The sequence below is a fragment of the Pinus tabuliformis genome, chromosome 8 (assembly GCF_031772625.1).
Source record: "Pinus tabuliformis cultivar Carrire ecotype Pingquan chromosome 8, CPIR1, whole genome shotgun sequence".
NCBI classification, from domain to species: domain Eukaryota; kingdom Viridiplantae; phylum Streptophyta; class Pinopsida; order Pinales; family Pinaceae; genus Pinus; species Pinus tabuliformis.
In genome coordinates, this window is record NC_142294.1 from 1,727,616,526 (window position 1) to 1,727,639,058 (window position 22,533).

Sequence of the window (22,533 nt, forward strand, 5' to 3'; positions counted from 1 at the left end):
TATTATATTCTCACAATTATCCATGACTACATTCTCTAATATTGGAATAACTTTAATTTTCGTCCGTTAAGTTTAATGGATGAGTAACCACTTTTATATCATGTGAATTATAATATGTGGTACACGACAATGAACGTGGAGGTGTGTGCATACGAGTCGACGAATTGCGATGCTTGTGCATATTATAATCTTTAATTTTCGTCCGTTAAGTTTAATGGAATGTTATTTTATTAATGTTCTTTTCCACCGTACAAATAACTTGGTGAATGGAAATTCAATAAATATATCCCTGTGAGAGCATGGGTTCAAGGAATAATCTTTTTAGAAAGGTCTTACATTTTTCCCAAGGTGCCAGTCGCAGACAGCTTTCTTTTTTGACCGATGCGATTTGCCTTTTCTTATAGCCATAGTTTAACGAACGGGAGGAATGGCCTGGAGTTATGGGAATTATGGTTAAAAGAAAGTCTAGCAAGGATATTTGTTAAATTTCAAAATTTTAATTAGTTGTTTTTGATGGTGTTAAATTTATTAGTATTATCACACATTATTTTTACAAGATTGTTTGAAATTTTTTGATTTCTACAAATTTTTTTTTTGCCCAGAGTCTAAACTCACTTTGAAAGTTGTACTGGCAATTCTTCCTGCAGCTGAGTAGACCACTCCTTTCTTATATGCTAAAGTTTCTGCCTCTACCTATATTCAATCATTCATTGAATTGTGTATCGCCCTCATCTAAGCCACTGCACCTCTCAAACCCTGTGCTGCCTCGCTACAGACCATCTGTCGTCCCCTGTTTTCGTTCCAATCTTCACATATTTTCCATTCTCTCTCTGCCATTTGCTAACATGGAGATTGCAAATGGAGAAGCGTCCGGAGTGGCCACAAACGTCACCAATGCCATTATCGGTGTCCTCTTCCAACAGTTGAAGGATGTGAGGAACATGGGGGATAACCTTCAACTTCTCAATACTGAACTCGCCCGTATGGACGAGTCGTTACGCCATATTCAAACCCAATTCGAACATCAACAAAGACAGCTGCCGGAGATGGTGGAAGGTTCTTTGCGAAGAATGCATGATGCCCTTGAAGAAGTCAAAGCCCTCATCGATCGCGCCAACAGACAGCGAGAACGGTGTCGCGGTTGCTGCCTCTTTTTCAGCCCCAACATCCCCGCAGATATCAGAGAATGGAAGACCAGATTTAATGAGCTCTTCCAACAGCTTGATTCTGATCTTTCAACAGCTGCCCATACTGCACAGATTGTGGTGTCCGCACAGCCTCAAGCAGAGGTTCTTCTTCAACCTCTACCAGATTCCGGCTTCGTGGGGTCTGGCATTGAAGCTGCTCAGCAGCAACTGCTCTCATGGCTTAACGAACCCCATCCTCAGGCTCGGGTGATCGGCGTGTGGGGGATGGCGGGTGTCGGAAAAACGGCATTACTCCAACTCATCTACAATGACTGCAAGAAGAAGGTGAGTACTAGCTTCGATCTCGTCATTTGGCATACCATTTCTCAAACCTATCAGATTCAAAGTCTCCAGGATACCATTGCCGAGCATCTGAGCTTAGATCTGAAGGGAATTTCTTCTGTTGACACGAGAAAGATGAAATTGTATGACTCTCTTAAAGATAAGAGATTTCTTCTTGTATTGGACGATCTATGGAGTCCACTTGATTTGAATGAAGTTGGCGTCAATTTTGGCAGTGATAAAGGCAGCAAAGTCGTACTATCCACTCGCTACAGACATGTAGTTGAAGAAATGGCCAAAAAAGAGTACTGCATGGTGATCCGACCCCTGTCCGAAGACGAAGGGTGGGAGCTCTTCCAGAAAACAGCTTTTAAAAGTGGGGCTGCTCAAGACAAGAATCTAGAGGTTATTGCTAGACAAGTTGCTTCGGAGTGTAAAGGGTTGCCACTAGCAATCAATACAGTTGCTGCAGCTATAGCTCGGAAGAAGACTGCTGAAGAGTGGAGTCGCGCTTTAGTTTTGATGAAAAATGCAGATCCATCCTTCCCCTCCACTCACAAGACCATTGATGAGGAGCTCTATCAGAAGCTGAGATGGAGCTACAATGATTTGCCCAATCATGACCTGAAGATGTGTTTTCTGTATTGTGCTGCCTTTCCTGAAGATGCAAAAATTGATGTGGAGACGCTGGTGGAAATGTGGACAGCAGAAAGATTGTTTCTCCAAAAGGGGAAAACTTACTTCATGGATGTTGGGCGGGAATACATACAAGCACTGGTAGACAGGTGCTTGATTGAGTACGTTGATGCAGAAAAAAGGGAAATAAAAGTTCATGATGTACTACGGGATATGGCAATATATGTAGGCCAAGGAGAGGAGAACTGTTTATTTCAAGCAGGTCAACATCTGCAACATTTTCCAAGTGAAGAAGAGACCAGGGATTGCAAAAGAATCTCCGTTCTCGGCAATGAAATTAGTGATCTGCCACCAGATTTCAAGTGTCCAACACTCGTCAGTTTAGTGTTGGCGGGAAATAGAGGGTTGAAGGAAATTCCAGAGGGGTTTTTGGTAAACTGCATGTCTCTCAAGGTTCTGGATCTGTCGGATACCTCAATAAAAACATTACCAACAGCAGTGGGGCAACTTGGACAGCTGGAGTTTCTTAATTTGAGTGGGTGTGACAAGCTGGAGGATTTGCCTGATAGCATATGCGACCTTTCACATCTTCAATTTTTGAATCTCGAAGACTGTGGAAGCCTAGATTTTTTACCTGATAAGATAGGGGAGCTGAAAAATCTAAAACATCTCACAGTGGCAGTGTCAGGGTGATTCCACATCAAATCTCTCAACTCACTTCATTGAACAAACTGGTCCTTCCAAAGTCAACTCCAATGTGTTTGGAGGATCTCACAAATCTCTCAAATCTGATCGAGTTGGATGTGACAGTAAAGCCAGAAATTAAAGGGGGTTCAATGAGTACGTGGTCAAAGATGAGAAAATTAAGGTTAAGGTTCGAATGGGGCGAAGATGAAAAGAGAGATGATGCGGCGCTAGATATTCTTCCACAGAACATGCAGAGCATGGAGGAGTTGCAGAGTCTTGAGTTAGAAGACTATCAAGGGGTAAGTCTACCGACTTGTATTTGTCAGTTTCAAAATTTGAAGATTTTGGACTTGAGGCGCTGCATGAACTTAGAGGAGCTTCCACGTGACGGTTATCCGAAGTTGGAGGAATTGCATCTAAAGTCCCTTAACAGCTTAGAGAGTGTAGTGTGCAATGCAAAAACAATGTCGCAACTCCACACCCTGAAGATATCAGATTGCTTGGTGTTGAAGACATTGAGAATGGAAACAATGTCGCAACTCCAAACCCTGAAGATATCATATTGCGGGGAGTTGAACACATTGAGAATGGAAACAATGTCGCAACTCCAAACCCTGAAGATATCAGATTGTAATGTGTTGAAGACATTGAGAATGGAGGAGCTTCCCTATTTAAGGAAATTATTTATAAGGCGTTGTGCTGAGTTGAAGGAGCTGTTCATGGAGAGCGGTGGCGGTTTTCCAGAGTTGCAGACATTAAATCTATCCTACCTACAGAGCTTAGAGAGTATAGTGTGCAATGCAAAAACAATGCCGCAACTGCACTCCTTAGAAATAAGAAAATGCCACAGGTTGAAGACATTGAGAATGGAAGAGCTTCCCAATTTAAGGAAATTAGGTATATTAGATTGTTCTGAGTTGAAGGAGCTGTTCATGGAGAGCGGTGGCGGTTTTCCAGTGTTGGAGAGTTTACATCTATCCTCCCTAGACAGCTTAGAGAGTATAGTGTGCAATGCAAAAACAATGCCGCAACTGCACCACGTAAACATAAGAGATTGCCGCAGGTTGAAGACATCGAGAATGGAGCAGCTTCTCAATGTGAGGGAATTGTATTTAGGGAATTGTGCTGAGTTGAAGGAGCTGTTCATGGAGAGCGGTAGCGGTTTTCCAGAGTTGCAGGAATTATATCTATGGTCCCTACCCAGCTTAGAGAGTATGACGTTCAATGCCAAAACAATGTCGCGGCAACTGCAAAGCTTGTGGATATTAGGTTGCCCTGTCTTGAAGACATTATTGAGAATGGAGGAGCTTCCCAATTTAAGGAAATTACATATAAGGGAATGTGGTGAGTTGAAGGAGCTGTTCATGGAGAGCGGTGGCTGTTTTCCAGTACAGTTGGAGGAATTACATCTATCCTCCCTAGACAGCTTAGAGAGTATCGTCTGCAATGCCAAAACAATGCCGCAGATGCACTCCATGGTGATATCACGTTGCGGCGGGTTGAAGACATTGAGAATGGAGGAGCTTCCCAATTTAAGGCAATTAGATATACAGAATTGTGCTGAGTTGAAGGAGCTGTTCATGGAGAGCGGTGGCTGTTTTCCACAGTTGGAGGAATTAAGTCTAACCTCCCTAGACTGCTTAGAGAGTATCTTCTGCAATGCCAAAACAATGCCGCAACTGCACTCCTTGCGGATATCATATTGCCGCGAGTTGAAGACATTGAGAATGGAGGAGCTTCCCAATTTAAGGCAATTAGATATACAGAATTGTGCTGAGTTGAAGGAGCTGTTCATGGAGAGCGGTGGCTGTTTTCCACAGTTGGAGAAATTAAGTCTATCCTCCCTAGACTGCTTAGAGAGTATCGTCTGCAATGCCAAAACAATGCCGCAACTGCACTCCTTGCGGATATCATATTGCCGCGGGTTGAAGACATTGAGAATGGAGGAGCTTCCCAATTTAAGGGAATTAGATATAAGGGATTGTGCTGAGTTGAAGGAGCTGTTCATGGAGAGCGGTGGCTGTTTTCCACAGTTGGAGGAATTAAATCTATCCTCCCTAGACAGCTTAGAGAGTATCGTCTGCAATGCCAAAACAATGCCGCAACTGCACTCCTTGCGGATATTAGATTGCGGCGGGTTGAAGACATTGAGAATGGAGGAGTTCCCTGATTTACAGCACATAGGTATTTACAAGTGCCCTGAGTTGGAAGTTGAGATCGAGAGTCTTCCAATGTTAGAGGAATTGCATCTTGAAGGTCTAGAGAAGGCAGAGAGTATTGCGAGACCATCGAGTGTATGGAATTCAGATACAATGCCTAATCTGGAAGTTGTACAGATCACAGGTTGTCCATTATTAAGGAGAATGCCCAGAGAAATGGAGAAGCTACCTAAGTTGAAGGAAATTGTTGGAAACTTAGATTGGTGGGATGGAATAAGTTGGGAGAATGATAATGTAAAATCCGAACTCTCCCACCTTTTCAAGGAATTTGATGAATGGGATGTAGATTCTTGGAGACGGTGGAGAAGATCATGAGGATTAACATGTTAAATCTCATAGTTAAATATTTTAAGTTACAGGAATTTTATGGAATGTATTTAAAAAAAAAATAATAATATTAATATTTTTTTAATTATAAATATTTTTTTTTTACTTATAAATATTATCTTATTGCCAGTATCTTCTTTTCTGGTATAACTCGATGCACCATGTTTGCAACTAGCTTTACTAAGAGGCACCATGTTTTAATTATTTTCGGTTTTTCTTTTTTACCAGAAATTGTGGAATTATTATTAGTATCTTTTTATATATGTAAAGGTTCCAAAGACATAATGTCTTAATTATCTTCGGTTTTTCTTTTTTACCAGAAATTGTGGAATTATTGTCAGCATAAAAATTCAAATTTTGCAATTTGCTTCAGCTTCTTCTCTCCACAAGAAATTATTGCCGGTATCTTTTTCTATACCTAGAGGCACAATGCTTGCAACTAGCCTTACTAAGGGGCATAATGTCTGCGATTATAATCAGCTTTTCCTTTTCACCAGAAATTGTGGAATTATTGTCAAATCTTCTGGTATATGTGGAGGTATAAATATTATCTTGTAAATGAAAAAAATATTAAAGTTTTTAAAATTTAATAAAGTTAATTAGTGTTTAAATAATTTTTTTATTTAGATGTTTGGTTGATAATTATTTTTAAATAATTTTTTTATTTAGATGTTTGGTTGATAATTATTTTTAAAATTTAATATGAAGTTATGTAATGTTTAAATAATTTTTTATTTTGATATTTGGGTGATAATCATTCCATTATGAGTTGAGCGGTTTTCTTTCATCCAATAAATCTAGTTATATGATTACAAGTTATTTAAATATTTTATACTATCACAACCACATTTATCTATTTGGTTGATATAGGATGATAAAAGTATATAAAGCACATTTACAACCACATTAGTAAATTAGTAAATGTGGTTGATACACACCACATTAGTAAATGTAGTTGATACACACCATAAGCATATATCAACTATGTGTTATTATTAATAACTATATAAATAAGAATAACCATATTATTGTATATTTATATATTTATTGTTATTGTATTAATATTATATTATATATTAATATAATATTATATAATATTGTGTTATATTATATTAAGAGTTATACTTCAAACTATAATATAATTAACTTATACCATAATAATAAAACTTGATTATTATTAATAATACTAATTATTTCTCACTGTCATGTTTATGGTCAATCATCTCTCTCTCTCTCACCCACATGCATGTTGTTCCATTTTCTGAATATTTCATTCATTGTTTGCATGCACGATCATTCACTTATGTTTACACTCAATCTCACCATGCATTTAGACTCCTCATTTTTTCAGTCGCCCGTCGGCCGGATTGGACTGCCTTGGCCCGGATTGTGCCTTGTCTAGATAGCACTTCGCATTTACGAAAGGGAAGGCTCTGCCTTCCCTCTAGAAATTTTGCAAGCCTAGCCAAGTACTGACCTCCAAGCTTGCATTACGCAATTCTTGGAGGCAGTGTCCTGTTGGCCCCATAAACTGCACAATGAAGTTTGCTGGTTGCATGTCACTACTGACTGAAAGTATGCATTTCGTAGTTTCAGTCCTTATTAGGCTAGGCTGGATTGTCCACTATGAAATTCCAGCAGTCAGTTAGCCTCCTAACAACTTGGACTGTGCCTTGCGCAGTTTTGGCAGTCAATCTCGCAACCTCCAGCCCGAAATTACACAACCTTCATGATCAGTCACACAGGTATGTTGCAAGTCAGCTCTCAAGTCAATTTTGGTTTTCAACTAACATATTGATTTCGATGAGTGTTGTCATGTCTCCAAGTATCACAAGTGTTCATCTGCCTCTCAACATCATAGGTACAATGGTTTCCAGGAGATCAGAGTCAAAGACACCGTTCATAGCACACTTGGGGATGCATTCAATCAAGTGTCTATAAGCTTGCCTACCTATGAAGATGTCAAGTTGTTCATAGAAAAGGACATCAAGATAGGATGGCAGCAGCATCACAGTGAGCAGCACCATGAATAACAGTTGAAGGCAGCATACCGGATGCAATAAACGTAAGAGGAAGGTTGCTGACAACGCAGAGGCGGAACAAAGTTGCAAGCTCAATAAAATCCACTTGTGATGAAGGCAACTTTGGAGACTCGGGCTATGAGGTGACGTTGCGACATGAAGATCGCGTGAAGATAGAGAACAGAACAAAGAAAGAGTTGCATGTACTGAAGCAACAACTTAAGGAAGAACATGAGCTGCACAGATGAGCGAATGAGTTGCAGCGGGAACAGGTACAACAGGGAGTGCAACATGCATAGATGAATGAAACTGTGCCTGTGCAAGTTATAGATCCATCCCAGCGTCTGGCATGGAGCAGACAAAGTGAGTAGTGTTGTTGATCGCATGCAAATTAATTTAGCAACATGCATGTCATTGTGTGCATGCTTGCGATCCAACCCATTCAACACACTCACCAAGGCGAAGACAAGGAGCAAGTCTAACTGGAGCTGAACATGTAGTTGACAGTTGATGCACATGACCACTAGCACACACTGGAGGATCAACACGGACACTATGCATCAGTGTGTTTTTGGCTCAGCTGCACCCAAGATGACCATGCACATGATAGCAGACGAGTTGGACAGAGGAACCATACCAATGCACCCGAATGCAACAGGGGCAAGAGTTCGTTTCAGCAAGATGTCACCATGGAGTGCATGCACACCATCACAGATGACCAAGCTTGGCATCAAATCACCACCTTCACCATCACAAGCATGTCAAAGAGTTGGTCTCACCACAATGGACCGAGTGTCAGTGATGTCTTGCATGGCTTGCTCATGCCATTTTGTCTCACATGAGCACATGTGCATTGTAATGTAACGTCTTTTCAAGTGGAAGTTCAAGTGTGGATAGTTGGACGTAACAGTCTTAGAGTAGGTGAAGAGTCATGAGGGTAGATGAACTGTCACAAAGGGGAATGTCAAGTGTCGCCCCATCCTTTGCTATAAATAGAACCTCATAACTCAATGTAAAGGATTTTTGTTAGCCAAGCTTCTGATAAGACTAGCTTGGAGAGAGCTTGGACAATATTGTAATGAGCCTTGGCTTCTCCACTGCGTAGAGCTAGTACATCTCTTTGGAGGAGCAGGTGGTTGTGGCTATAACGTTCCGCTATCAGAACTAGTAGTTGGACATGGATGCATTGTATGACTGGAACTTACACTTCTTAATATAACAAGAGTCAACATGTTTCATGCATATGTTGTATTGTATTTTATGCTATCTGGTTTACTCTAAATTATATATGTATTGGTTTTAACAATGTAAACTTTGAAACGGGAACTATAAACTCAAATTGGGAACTCTGGCCAAAAAAAGCCAAAAAAACATAAAAAATAGTGCTAAAAACGAAAAGTGTGTATACTAGAACGATGGTTTTTTTTTTAAGGGACAATTTTGAATATGTTTTAAAAATGGCAGTGAAAATGAAAATTTCGTGCAAAATATAGCTTGATTTTATCAAAACTCATCAACTATACGCTGCAAATCTCATTCCTCACATCGATCTTGCAGCTATGACATCCCACATTGCATTTACGAGTCGTCGACACATTCATCTTAGATGTTTTGGGGTAAGCTCGCCTTTCATGTCTTATGTTGCATTTTTGTCGCTTTTTGTGTTTTGCTTCGTATGAATGTTGTTTGCTTGATTTCAGTGAGAACTTGTTGTCTTTATGATACATACTAGCTTTTACTAGCACCATTTCAGTTTTCGTTAACATCTCACTCCTGTCGCATGCATGACTTGTATTTTACAAAAAGTCACCGATTCAGTGACTCGCCTCATCCACATGCATGTTGTTTCATTTCCTGAATCTTTCATTCATTATTTGCATGCATGATCATTCACTTATGTTTACACTCAGTCTCACCATGCATTCAAAATCCTCATGTTTTTAGTCACTCATTGACCGAACTGGGTTGCCTTGGCCCGGACTGTGCCGTGTCCAAATAGAACTTTGCATTTCCGGAAGCGAAGGCTTTTCCTTCCCTCCAGAAATTGCACAAGCCTAGCCAGGCACTGACCTCCAGGATTGTATTGCACAATTCTTGGAGGCAGTGTCTCGTTGGTCCCATAAACTGCGCAATGAAGTTTGCTGGTTGCATGTCACTATTGACTGAAATTACGCATTTTGCATTTTCAGTCCTCAACAGGCTAGGCTGGACTGTGCATTGTGAAATTCCAACAGTCAATTAGCCTCCTGATAGCGTGGACTATGCCTTGTGCAGTTTTGGCAGTCAGTCTCCCAACCTCCCAGCCGAAATTGTGCAACCTTCATGATCAGTCGCATAGGTATGTTGCAAGTCAGCTCTCAAGTACATTTTGGTTTTCGACTGACAAATTGCTTTCCATGAGTGTTGTCATGTATCCAATAAGTGTTCATCTGCCTCTCAGCATCACAGGTACAATGGTTTCCAGGAGAGCAGAGTCAAAGACATTGTTCAGAGCACACTTGGGGATGCATTTAATCAAGTGTCTATGAGCTTGCCTACCTATGAAGACATCAAGTTGTTAGTAGACAAGGACATCAAGATAAGATGGCAGCAACATCAAAGTGAGCAACACCATGAACAAAAATTGAAGGAAAAATACCAGATGCAATGAATGTAAGAGGAAGGTTGTTGACAACACAGAGGCGGAACAAAGTTGCAAGCTCAAGCAAATCCACTTGTGATGAAAGCAACTTTGGAGACTCGGGCTATGAGGTGACGTCGCGACATGAAGATCGCATGAAGATAGGAACACAACAGAGAAAGAGTTGCATGTACTGAAGCAGCAACTCAGGGAAGAACATGAGCTGCACAGATGAGAAAATGAGTTGCAGCGGGAACAGGTACAACAGGGAGCACAACATGCATAGATGAATGAAACTGCACTCGTGCAAGTTATAGATACATCCCAGCATCTAGCATGGATCAGACAAAGTGAGTAGTGTTGTTGATCGCATACAAAGGAATTTAGCAACATGCATGTCATTGTGCGCATGCATGTGATCCAACCCATTCGACACACTCACCAAGGCGAAGACAAGGAGTAAGTCCGATTGGAGTTGAACAAGTAGTTGACATTTGATGCGCATGACCACCGGCACATACTTGAGGATTAGCACAGATACTATGCATCAGTATGTTTCTGGTTCGATCGCACCCAAGATGACCATGCACATGATAGCAGACGAGTTGGACAAAGGAACCATACCAATGCACTCGGATGCAACATGGGCAAGAGTTTGCTTCAGCAAGATGTCACCATGGAGTGCATGCACACCATCACGGATGACCAAGCTTGGCATCAGCTCACCACCTTCACCATCACAAGCATGTCAAAGAGTTGGTCTCACCACAATGGACCGAGTGTCAGTGATGTCTTGCATGGCTTTCTCACGCCATTTTGTCTCACATGAGCACATGTGAATTGTAATGTAAAGTTTTTTCAAGTGGAAGTTCAAGTGTGGATAGTTGGACGTAATAGTCATAGAGTAGGTGAAGAGTCATGAGGGTAGATGAACTGTCACAAAGGGGAATGTCAAGGGTCACCCCATCCTTTGCTATAAATAGAACCTCATAACTCAATGTAAAGGCTTTTGGTTAGCCAAGCTTCCGATAAGACTAGCTTGGAGAGAGCTTGGACAGTATTGTAACGAGCCTTGGCTTCTCCATTGTGCAGAGCTAGTACATCTCATTGGAGGAGTAGGCGGTTATGGCTATAACGTTCCGCTATCGGAACTAGTAGTTGGACATGGATGTATTGTATGACTGGAACTTACACTTCTTAATATAACAAGAGCCAACATGTTTCATGCATATGTTGTATTGTATTCTATGCTATCTGCTTTACTCTAAATTATATATGTATTGGTTTTAACAGTGTAAACTTTGAAACGAGAACTATAAACTCAAAACGGGAACTCTCCCCAAAAAACGCCAAAAAACATAAAAAACAATGCTAAAAACGAAAAGTGTGTATACTGGAACGATGGTTTTTTTTGTTTGTTTTAGGGACGATTTTGAACATGTTTTAAAAATGGCAGTGAAAATGAAATTTTTGTGCAAAATACAGCTTGAAAACGAAAAAGTGATGATACTAGAACGATGATTTTTTTTAGGGTCAATCTTCAAAATTAAAAAAAAATGCTAGTAAAACCAAATTTTTAGTGTGGATAACAAAGTTGTTTATGAGGAAAAAAACACACTAATGTTTTTGGTAGAATAACATTTTTCTTTCCTAAGTATAAATTCAACATGTTCTCAACCATAACATGCTAGATACAAAAGAAATTGAAATTTTTTCAACCATAAAATAAAAAACCATGACATTATGAACAAATTACATCACTAAATGAATTCAAAAGTCATTATTTGTATATTGAATGAAACATACATTATATCTCTAATTTACTGTTTCATTGTAGATATTCCAAACAATAAAAATGATCATAATTAAGGCATATAATTCAACAACATAAAAATGATTCATAAATTCTCATTTAACACCATATGGAAATCAAAAATTTTATTTCAAGATACGATGCATACATTAGTTAGATAAAATGTCTTAAACAATTATTCAAAATCACTCATATTTTCATGCACACCATCAAAATTCACATCTTCAGATGAGTGACGGGATGCTGATGAAGATGTTCCATATTCTTCTCTTTCATCAACTAATTCCCCATTTGAGTCCACATGCATGTCCATCATTTCAGGTTTCAAAATTCTTCTAGATCTACGATTGGTTTCAGCAGACTCCCATATCGACACTATTCCTTTTGGTAACAACCTTTTCAGAATCTCTATCGTCTTGAAGCGAAGAGTTCCTCTCTTTGTTAAATTGAAGTCATAAACAAGTATGTCAACATCCTCCAATTTTAATATGTCTGTGTGGCGACGATTTATATTCGTACCCTTTATTTTTCTCTTTCCGCCATTTTTTTTGTCAACTACCATCTCTGGCTTATACACACCATTGAATGGGTGTGTATTTGTGGCATACCAATGTACTTCAACACTTGTAACATCCTCATTTTCTGTAAAGACCTTTATAACTTTAGCAACCCAGAATGGATAGCCATTGGGATCTCCATCTGCTAGCACTGCGATCATGCAACACTCCTTAATATCCTGTACTGAACCCCTGTAAAGGTCTTCCATGGCTTCACGTTGTGAATGAGATCTTCTGGAACCAATATACATCTCTCTTTCTTCTGCCTGTGAAGAATTAATAATACCTTGAGATTGTGGTTGTTCAACAATGTTTATTTCCTCATGTGCATTCGACACATTTTGTGGCCAAATAAATGGATTTTTCAAAGGTATATCTTCATTTGTTGTTGTTGAAATGATATCACTTTTATAATTGAAAAATGACTCCCACCAAATTGAATCAGTAATGTCAAAGTACTCATATGTATATCTAATACATTTTTTTAATTTCTTCTAAGCAATCAGAATAATTTATATCTCTATTTTGTCTATGTGCATTATGAACTTCACCAACTGATTGTAATAACAATATTTTTGATGCAAATATTGGATGATCTGGAATGAACTTCAAAAATTGCAAACCAGATGACAGTGCCCATTCTGTAGTAGTTGAATACTTCTTAGCCCATATTAGTGTTTTCCCATCAATTTTTTTGATACGAAATTGATGTTGAAAGATAATGTCATTAAGTTGTTCAATGCATTTCCCCTCACCATATGTGTTGGAGAGGTAAATCCCCTCTACGGATAGAGGCGATCCCTACTAGCCCAGAACGGGTCTAGCAACAATCAGTCAATGCTACCATGCAAGTTCCTAATTGCAAATAAAAGGTAGGTAATGAAAACCTACTTGGATTCCAACGCTAATGTTTGATGAAGAGACGTCGCCCTCGCTCCTTCGCTTTGGCCGGTCACAATCCTCCATGATCCTCGTGAATAGACACCTGCACACACAAAGAGAAACACAAACACAAGCGTGAAATCTAATAAATGCAATTATACATCAGTCAGAAAGGACATAACTCACATTAACCATTACAAAGACAAATGAGAGTGGAACCATAATAGTAGTCATCTATTATTGATAATCAACAAAAGAGAATACAACCAATGTTCTGACGTTGAGTCCTCCTTTGGCTGGGTGCTCAGCTACACAAGTCTTGCAAAGCATGAGGGGATGGGGAACAAGCCTCTCTCTCTCTAGTAACAAGATCTCCTTACTTAGATTAAGCCTTATGGACACAAGGAAAGCTCTTGCAACTCTTCTTGATCTCTTGATATCTTCCTTACAGCATCAACATTACCACTACCATTACTACTAGCTTGCTCAAGGTATGGAGACAAGCTTTTATAGATGAAGGAGGGAAAGATAAGATTAATCACATTAATCATGGATTTGGCATTATCAATTGGAAAATTCCATTGAAGGGTGGCAAACTACTTCCCATTCAAGGAGATTCGAAGCCAAACCATCCTCACCTAACATAGACTCAATTGGTGAATGAGTTGGAGAGAACTTTCGGAAGTTGATTTGTTAAAAACTTTGCCCAAGTAGGTTGGCGCGATTGCGACTCTGTGACAGAGTGCCAACTGGCGCGCCCTCTTTGGAGGATTTCCCCCATTGGCACGAGAAGTACACAGTGAACCCGCGCTAATGCAAAAAGGGCTATTTTTATGGGAAAGCTGCAGGAGATGTCTTCAGGGCATGTGAAGCTCATATTCAGAGGGGAATGATGCAAGTGGTTTCAAGTCTTGTCACTTCTCACAAGTCCCGGAATGAGTCCTCCAAGGTGTAGGAGAGGGGTAACAGGGACGGTGACAAACGGTGACAAATTACTGTGTAACAGATGCCCCCTAAAGCATGAGGCCCGAGGGAGAGAGAGGGGTGAAGTGCTTTACAAGAACATGCGTGACTGAAACACGACCGCTGGAGAACCTGCGTAAAGAAGTACAACTGATATCTCAAGTACATGATGTATGTGGTATGGGCATAGCCATCCATAAGAGAGTATATAATAATCTAGATCCAATGCATGGACGTAGCCATCCAGAGAGGATCGAAAATTAGACTTAGGCATGGTCGCAGCCATCCAGTAAATAAGTCATGTAATAATCATAACAAGCCACAAATCGCAGCCTGGATTCTAAAAGACAAAATCCAGGGTCTTGCGCTCCATCTCGACCCGAACAGAGTACAAGTTCAAGCATGTGAATATATGAGTTGAAGTCGAACATGCATGAACATCGTCTGATTACCAGTCAATGATGAAAACTGTTAATAGACGCGAGAGGTACCACCAATAATGACAATGGTCCTCAAGGTACTATAGGTACAATCTACAGCGTGTGAATCAATGAGCTGGCGTCGAACACCCGTAGAATCATTCGATCGGAGGCCAATGATGAAAACCTCTCGTCGAACACGAAGAACCTGCCATTGAGGCATGCAGGCTCCAAGGCACCGGTAGGGAGTCTCTAGATCAGCTTCCTGGATAATGAGCTGAAGTCGACAGGAAGTGACCTTGATCAACGGTGGGCCATAATGTTTCCCACATCATTGACACGAGACAGAGGAAAGACGTTGTAGTGAATCAAAATTATGTGAGGTATCAGAGGAAGGTTGTATTCGTGCAGAGGTCAACTTCTCTTGAACATATCGGCGGCACGATAGTGGACTTTGGCAGTATTTGACATCAACGGATCAGAGGTCATGGTGACGAGGCAATGAGCAGATGAGAGGTCAAAAACGGGATCACCCAAACCCACGGAGGCCAGTGAAAAGCAAGATGAGATGTTCCCACCCAGACACGAAAGCAGAGAAGTGCCATGTTCAAGAGCGACATACTGCCGACTCGACAATGATTATGGTTCCATTTCCCCACCATTTCTGGCGAGTACCCCGGTTATTTTTAACAAGCTTGACGGGGATAGCATATGCTTGTGAAGATCCGATGTCATCATAGTTTAACGCGTCTGAAAAAGGAAAAACTCGGCGTCTTTTCATGTTTAGAGAGTTTGAAAAGACAGTAGAAAAGAAAACTCCAGGGGGTCCTTTTTCGTAAAGTTGTGTCTCTTGAGCCTGAAAAAGTATAAAACAATGCTCAAAAGAATCGCCCGACCATTACGATCGAGGAGTACTTTTCATGAATAGTGACATCGACTTGAAAAAGTAAAAAAGCGATCGGTATCACGTCGTTTTCATAACCGTTAACGAGCCGGAAACGACAAAGGCCCGACAATCTTTTTGTGTTTACACGGTCGTAAAAAGAGTTTTAAAAGCGACCGCCTCTTATTAACATTTAACGAGTCAAGAGGAGTAACTCAGAAATCTTTTCGTCTTTAAACGGTCAGAAAAGAGCTGAAAGCGGACCTCAAAGTAACCTTTTCACATGTTTTACCGAGCTTGAAAAAGTAGAAAAAGGAGCTCGTTTCATCGCTTGAGTTGCACCAACACCTGTCATCATACCAAAAACAACGTAAAACCCATTTTGATATAAATATATTCAAAAATACCCAAAAAATTATATTTTTAATGCATTTTAGGTCAAAAAAATGCTATAAAATAATGAAATGGTAAAAAACAAATTTACTTTTACTTTTCACCTTGTGAGTTTACCATTGGATGGTTTTGGGTGCAAACTTCAACTGTTGATTGTGATCAATCCAGGAAAGCAAACGAGCCGCCGTCTAGAGAAGGTAAGAGGTCTTGTCCTTAGCTTCATTTTCATTCCGTTTTTTCAGTTTTCCATCCACAGATTGATCCCCTGCAAGGGGATTTGAAAATTTTAGGGTTGCGCCATTGGTGCGGGTTTCCCACTCGGGACCGCGCTAATGGGATTATTTTCCAAAAGGGGGCGCGCCATTGGCGCGACTGTTTTGAAAACAGTCGCGCCAACCGCGCGACCTAAGTTTCCCGTGGATTTTACCGTTAATTTCACAAATTTCCTTGAATTATGGTTTCACTAGTGATCTAATGATGGTATTTTCGACTTTATGGTTGCAGGGATTCGTCAAAATGGTTGTAGAATGGAGAGAAAGAGAGCATGATGCTATAGATGCTCTGGCACTAGAGGATGAAGCCTGTATGGATGCCTTGATGGATTGCGGCTTAAAGAAGTTTTTCCTCACCTCCTATTTGCGTGCACAACCGGAGCTACTACGATTTATCGTGGATGCTAGGGACATAGAGGATCAGGTATTCCGCTTGCGAGATCAGACATTGGAGTTGGATGTTTCCGATGTCTATTTTATCACTGGGTTATCGCAGAGAGGTGCACGACCCATTTTGACTGGAAGTAGGCCTTCTGGAGAAAAGATGGGGGAGGTGATGGACCGGGTTTGCCCAGGGGCACAGTTTGGACAGAACAGTGCCAAGGTAGATATCGCCACAGTTCCAGAGCTAGTGTTACGGGTGATACTATTCACTATTACACGGACGGCGGGGGTACAGTCACCCCATGAGGCCAACAAGAATCATTTACTGCTGGCAACCGAGTGTCTCAACCCTACTCTGTTTGACTGGGCCACAGCTGTGACCCTTAACATCAAGAGACAGCTTACGAAGTGTAAGCGTGGGGGCAACAAACAGTTCGGGTATGGATCCATTGTGGTATCCTTCTTCTTGGAGCGACTGCCGATTTTCCGGATTCAGGGAGGTATAGTGGCAGATCCAGTGCCATGGGAACCGAGGATGACTCGATGGGCAGCACTCATGCCCAGAGGAGGAGGGGGCTAGCAGATGGCCTGGAGGCCTGAGTTTTTCATATGGCTTCATCACCAGATGATCGTTATAGAGGATTGGCCCTATGCGGGCACCGATTTTACTAGAGACCCAGATCTCCCATTTCCTACGGGAGAAGACTGGGATGAGGAGCTTGGTAAGAACTCTTTGTGTTTTTGATGTTTTTATGTATTTTTTTTTTTTGTAATACATGCATGTCTCTGACAACAACTATATATATGTATGCAGATGTTGGTGCAGAGCGACCAGTTGGTCTGTCCCACATAGCACGGAGGGTACAACCCGCAGCCGACCCTCAGGTAGAGGGTGGTGTGGGTGAAGAGCTAGTACAGAACCTTGAGGGACTCACTCGAGGGATTCCAGACTATGCCAGATTGGCGGATGTGCCCTTCGCGTACCAGAGGCACACAGTGGGAGTACCGACTCGCGTCCACCGTCTACTGAGACGTTTGGTGCGAGCGGTGACATGCTATCATGAGCATCACCGTGATTAGATGCCTAGGTTTCATTTTTGCATATTTTTGAGAGACATGTTGTCTCCGGCCATATGAGATTCGAACATGTATTAATTTTTTGGACTTATTTTTTGATGCACACGGTGCAAACATTATGACATATATATATATATATATATATATATATATATATATATATATATATACATATGCTTATCCTATGGTCTTATTACGTTTTCTATGTCTTCTTGTATAATGTTTATCTGTTACGCAAATGTCTATCTAATACATGGTTTGCCAATGCATCAGTTAATGTGTTTAATCGTCTTGGAATATGTTGATATGTGATGTAATCAAAATTCCTTTCTAACAATCTTACACATAAATACAACCTTAGAATGCGTTGGTCTCTGATGGAATATCGCCCGTTGAGTTGATGGACGACAAGTTGAGAGTCCAGGTTCACCACCAATGCACGAATGCCGAGATCAACTGCTTCGGCTAATAACTCAATTACAACACTGTATTTGGCAACATTGTTAGTGGTACGACCCAAGCACACACCTTGAAGATCTAGCAACTCTCCGTGAGGATCATAGATCGCCCACGCCGCAGAAGACAAATTGCAAGTGCTACGGCAGGCACCATCAGCGAAACCAACATAAGGTGCACTAGACATCTGCACAAGAAGCAGAAAGCACAATAAGAGGCAAACACGCCTTCACACCAAAGCAAAACGTGAAATCATACACACATAACACACTTGCTAAAAACACACGTATGTACAAACTAGGTGCACGAAATCATGCATAGTATTTTTTCAAATAAAGCCCATTACGGGGCTTATCGAGAGGATTTCCTTCGTAGTCAATCAGCTCATATGCCCCCTTCTGCAAAACTCTCTTCACAATATAGGGGCCTAGCCACATGGGTTCGAGTTTACCTGCCCCTAGCTTATCCTTAGCTTGATCATAGAGCAGTACTAGATCTCCCTCAACAAAGGAACGAGGTTGAATGGTATTGTCGAAGTGAGCCTTAACTCTCTTCTTCTGTGCTTCGATAGCTAGAGAAGCTAAGCGACGAGTCTCGTCTAGCCATTCTAGATAAAGAAGTCGTTCCTTCACCGGAGTGGTGTTGGGAAGCAACTCGACAGCTAACTTTAACGAAGGAATCTCACATTCAATAGGAAGGGTGGCCTCCAGTCCATAAACTAGCTGAAAAGGGGTGAAACCGGTGGCGTCCTTCACAGAGGTCCGGTAGGCCCACAAGGCGGGGAACAACATTAGATGTCAATTAGACTTGTGTGTACCAACGGTACGTTGGAGCATTGTGACCAAGACTTTGTTCACGGCTTCAACTTGGCCATTGGATTGAGGGTAGTACGGCGTCGAACTATCTTGACGCAAGCCTAGTTGGGTCGTTAGTTCCGTCATCATATGATTACGGAAATGCTTTTCGTGATCCGTGACGATAGCCTGAGGGACTCCAAACCGTGTAATGACATGATTAAACAAAAACTGTGCCGCTGTGTGACCGTCTTCATTCAATGTAGGCATTGCTTCGGCCCATTTGGTGAAATAATCCACGGCAACGATGATATACCCATGCCCCCCGGCCGAACGAGGGTTACAGGATGTATAATCGATGCCCCATTTGGCAAAAGGACCTACGGTAACAACAGGGTGCAGTGGTGCAGGAGGTGCACGCATTTTCCGGTGGTAGATCTGGCATTCATGGCATGAACGGACGGCAAGGATGCAATCCTTGAAGATAGAAGGCCAGAAATAACCAGCACGGAGGATTTTCTGGGCGGTGGCATATCCGGACATGTGACCACCACAAGCACCAGAGTGGCAGTCATTCAACACCCGCTCAGCCTCCTCGAGAGTCAAACATCGGCAGAGAACAGAATCAGCGCCGAGGTGGTACAGGGTATCGCCAATAATGCGATAGGGTTGAGATTGATGACGAATCCTTCGTCGAGCGTCTTTCGATACATTGGGACGGAAGGAAGACGTCTGCAAATATACTATGATGTCCCCATACCAAGGGTCGAGGGTGCTGATTAGAAACAACGTTTCGTCCGGGATATGCTCTTCCGAAAGAGAGGGTGCAGAAGGAGATGGCAAAGAACAGAGCAATTCACCAAAGACCAGAGACTTCTTAGACTTGGCAGCAGTAAATTCCAAGTCAAACTCTTGGAGGATTACGATCCATTTTGAGTATTTGCCCCCCAGCAACTGACGCAACAAAATGTACGTCATTGGGTTGCAGTCAGAAATCACGGTCGTGGTGCGCAACAGGATATAATGCCGGAAACGTTGGACAGCGCGTACAGCAGCCAATGCCAACTTCTCGACGTAAGCGTAGCGAGTTTCCGTATCCAAGAGGTTGCGGCTGAGGTAATAGATAACGTGCTCATTGCCGTCATCATCATCCTGCACTAGAACCATGCCGATAGTGGTATCGGCGGCAGCCAGATAGAGAGTATAATCACGATGGTAGTTCGGAGGTCTTAATAATGGAGCAGAGACAAGGAGGCCCTTGAGTCACTCAAAAGACTCCTGAGCGATAGCATCCCAAAGAAAGGGTGTGTCTTGCTTAAACAACCGTGTGAAACCCTTAGCCACCTCGGCATAATTCGGAATGAATCGTCTAAGGAAATTTGCTTTGCCCTGCAAGCTCTGCAACTGCTGCAAAGAAGCAGGGGGAGGAAGATTCAAAATGGCCTCGACTTTGAGGGGATCCAGACGGATGCCTTCTCGGGAGACGATAAACCCGAGTAGTCGACCCGATTCAACGCAGAAGACACACTTATGAGGATTGAGCCTAATACGGTACTGTCGACAGTGGAGAAAAATTTCGCGAAGATGGGAGGGATGGTCCTGACGCTTGACTGAATGAGCTGGGAGGTCATCCAGGTATGGCTGTACAATGTGAAAAATGTCATGAAAGGCATACGACATTGCACGTTGGAACGTAGCGTCGGCATTCTTTAGACCGAAAGGGAGCTTCTTATAGGCAAAAGTGCCCCAAGGACAGATAAAAGTCATCTTATGTTGATCAGCGGGTGCAATGTTGATCTGGTTATATCCAGAGAAGCCATCCATAAACGAGTAAATTTCGCTTCTTGCACACTCATCGATAAGCTGATCGATGAAGGGTGTAGCGAAGTTATCCTTAGGACATGCACGATTGATATCACGGTAATCAACACAGACTGGGATAGTGCCCTGCTTTTTGTTCACAGGGACTATATTAGAAACCCAATCCATCAGTGGAATGGGGTAAATGAAACCAGCCTTGAGAAGCTTTTCGACTTCTGCTTTGATGGCTGTGGCCTTTCAGGGGTGCACAGGGCGTAAGCGCTGACGAACAGGCTTAGCACCTGGATACGTAGGTATCTCGTGCACCACTATACTAGGGTCGATGCCAGGCATTTCTTCATAGGACCAAGCAAAGACATCACGAAATTCGCGAAATAGGTCAGTGTAGAGTTGAACTTCCTCTGGAGTGCAAGTGACTCCAATATGAATGTGCTCGACAATCCCTGGTTTCACAGAGATGTCGATAGGTTGGGTTTGCGTAATGTTCCCCATATTGCCCTCAGAAGATACTTGGTAAATTTGAATAGGCGTTTGGAGGGGCGAGGATGGGATACACGGAGCAAACCGCTCGAGACATGCGATCATTTCCTGATGGGCAGGGAGAAAGGAAGAGCGGTGGTGATGATCTGACCAAGGGAGCTCTTCAAGAGACATGGTCTCTATGATGGCTTCATCGGAAGGAAATATTTCCTTTAATGGATCCGACGTAGCATCATCTCCAAGCCAAGGGAAATGAACATACGAATCGGGAACACTGCTCGAAAGAGCAGGTTGGGGAGGGGGAGCTGATGCAGCAACGATTTCGACGTAGTTGAGCTCGACAGGACTCAACGGCATCATATCACCCTAGGAGTCTATCTGATTAGCGGGAGGAAGGACCCACAGATCAGAATGTACGGAAATCATGTTAATAGGGTCGAGATTCAGAGGTGGAAGGGGAAAGACACCCATTAGGGCGGGATCTTTAAAGAGCCCAGCTCCCACACTCTCGAATGATTTAGAGGTATGCTCTACGAATGACACATTACCTTCAGAAGAAGAGGTGAAGAAGGAGAGCTGGTCCACCGTGACAATCTTCCCTTTATGAGGGAAACGAATGACACAGAAAAGGGAGGAAGCCACGACTTGCATGGAGTATGTCCAGCTACATCCGAGGAGGAGGTTGTAGGTAAGATTGGCGTCGACAACTTCGACCTCCACTTCTACCATCTTCCCTTCCAAAGATATGGGCAAGCATTGGCGAATACCGTAAGGACGAGACTCTCTTCCATCAAAGGCTTCTAACGTCGTAGGAGACTGACTTAACGTAGGAGAACCAATAGCCTTCCAGCAAGCAACAGACATGATGCAAGTTGAGGCACCTTCATCAATTACTGTATGATGAATTGTTTTTCCATTGATGATGACCTGTATAAGGAAAGCGACTTGGTGAGGTAGTCTCGGCGTAAAGCCCTCGAGATCGAAATAAATCAAATCTGAATCAGCCGGGTCTATGCCACCGATAGCCGATAGCAAGGACTTCCTCTGGGAGGGGTAGCTCTGGAGGACTTCTAGAGCAGACATAGCAGACGGAGCCTGAGCTAAGTCCTCAACAATGCTATAATGTTGGGCAGCACGAGCATTAGGGTTGTAAGACGACTTCCGGAGTACACCTTTCGGAGGGGGTCAGCGGATCGTCTCAGTGCTGGGTCTTTCATTGTGGAGAGGACCAGAACTGGACGGAGGAGCGTTGGAGGGGACATCCGGCTCTTTCCTGGCATGAGATGGATATTCTTTCGCTCGAGTGGTGACATGGATGGGAATCGTTCCAGCCATGAAGACTTGAGAGCCGAATGAAGAA

General features: G+C 42.2%; 1 protein-coding gene across 1 annotated transcript; it reads left to right on the forward strand.

Moving 5' to 3' along the window:
- Positions 1-566: 566 nt before the first annotated feature.
- LOC149242994 (uncharacterized) lies at positions 567-5,355 on the forward strand. Its single transcript, XM_089374394.1, is given in 2 exon segments — positions 567-2,783; positions 2,786-5,355. Coding segments are annotated over 2 exon segments (4,479 nt in total). The 5' UTR covers positions 567-845; the 3' UTR covers positions 5,327-5,355.
- Positions 5,356-22,533: the final 17,178 nt, after the last annotated feature.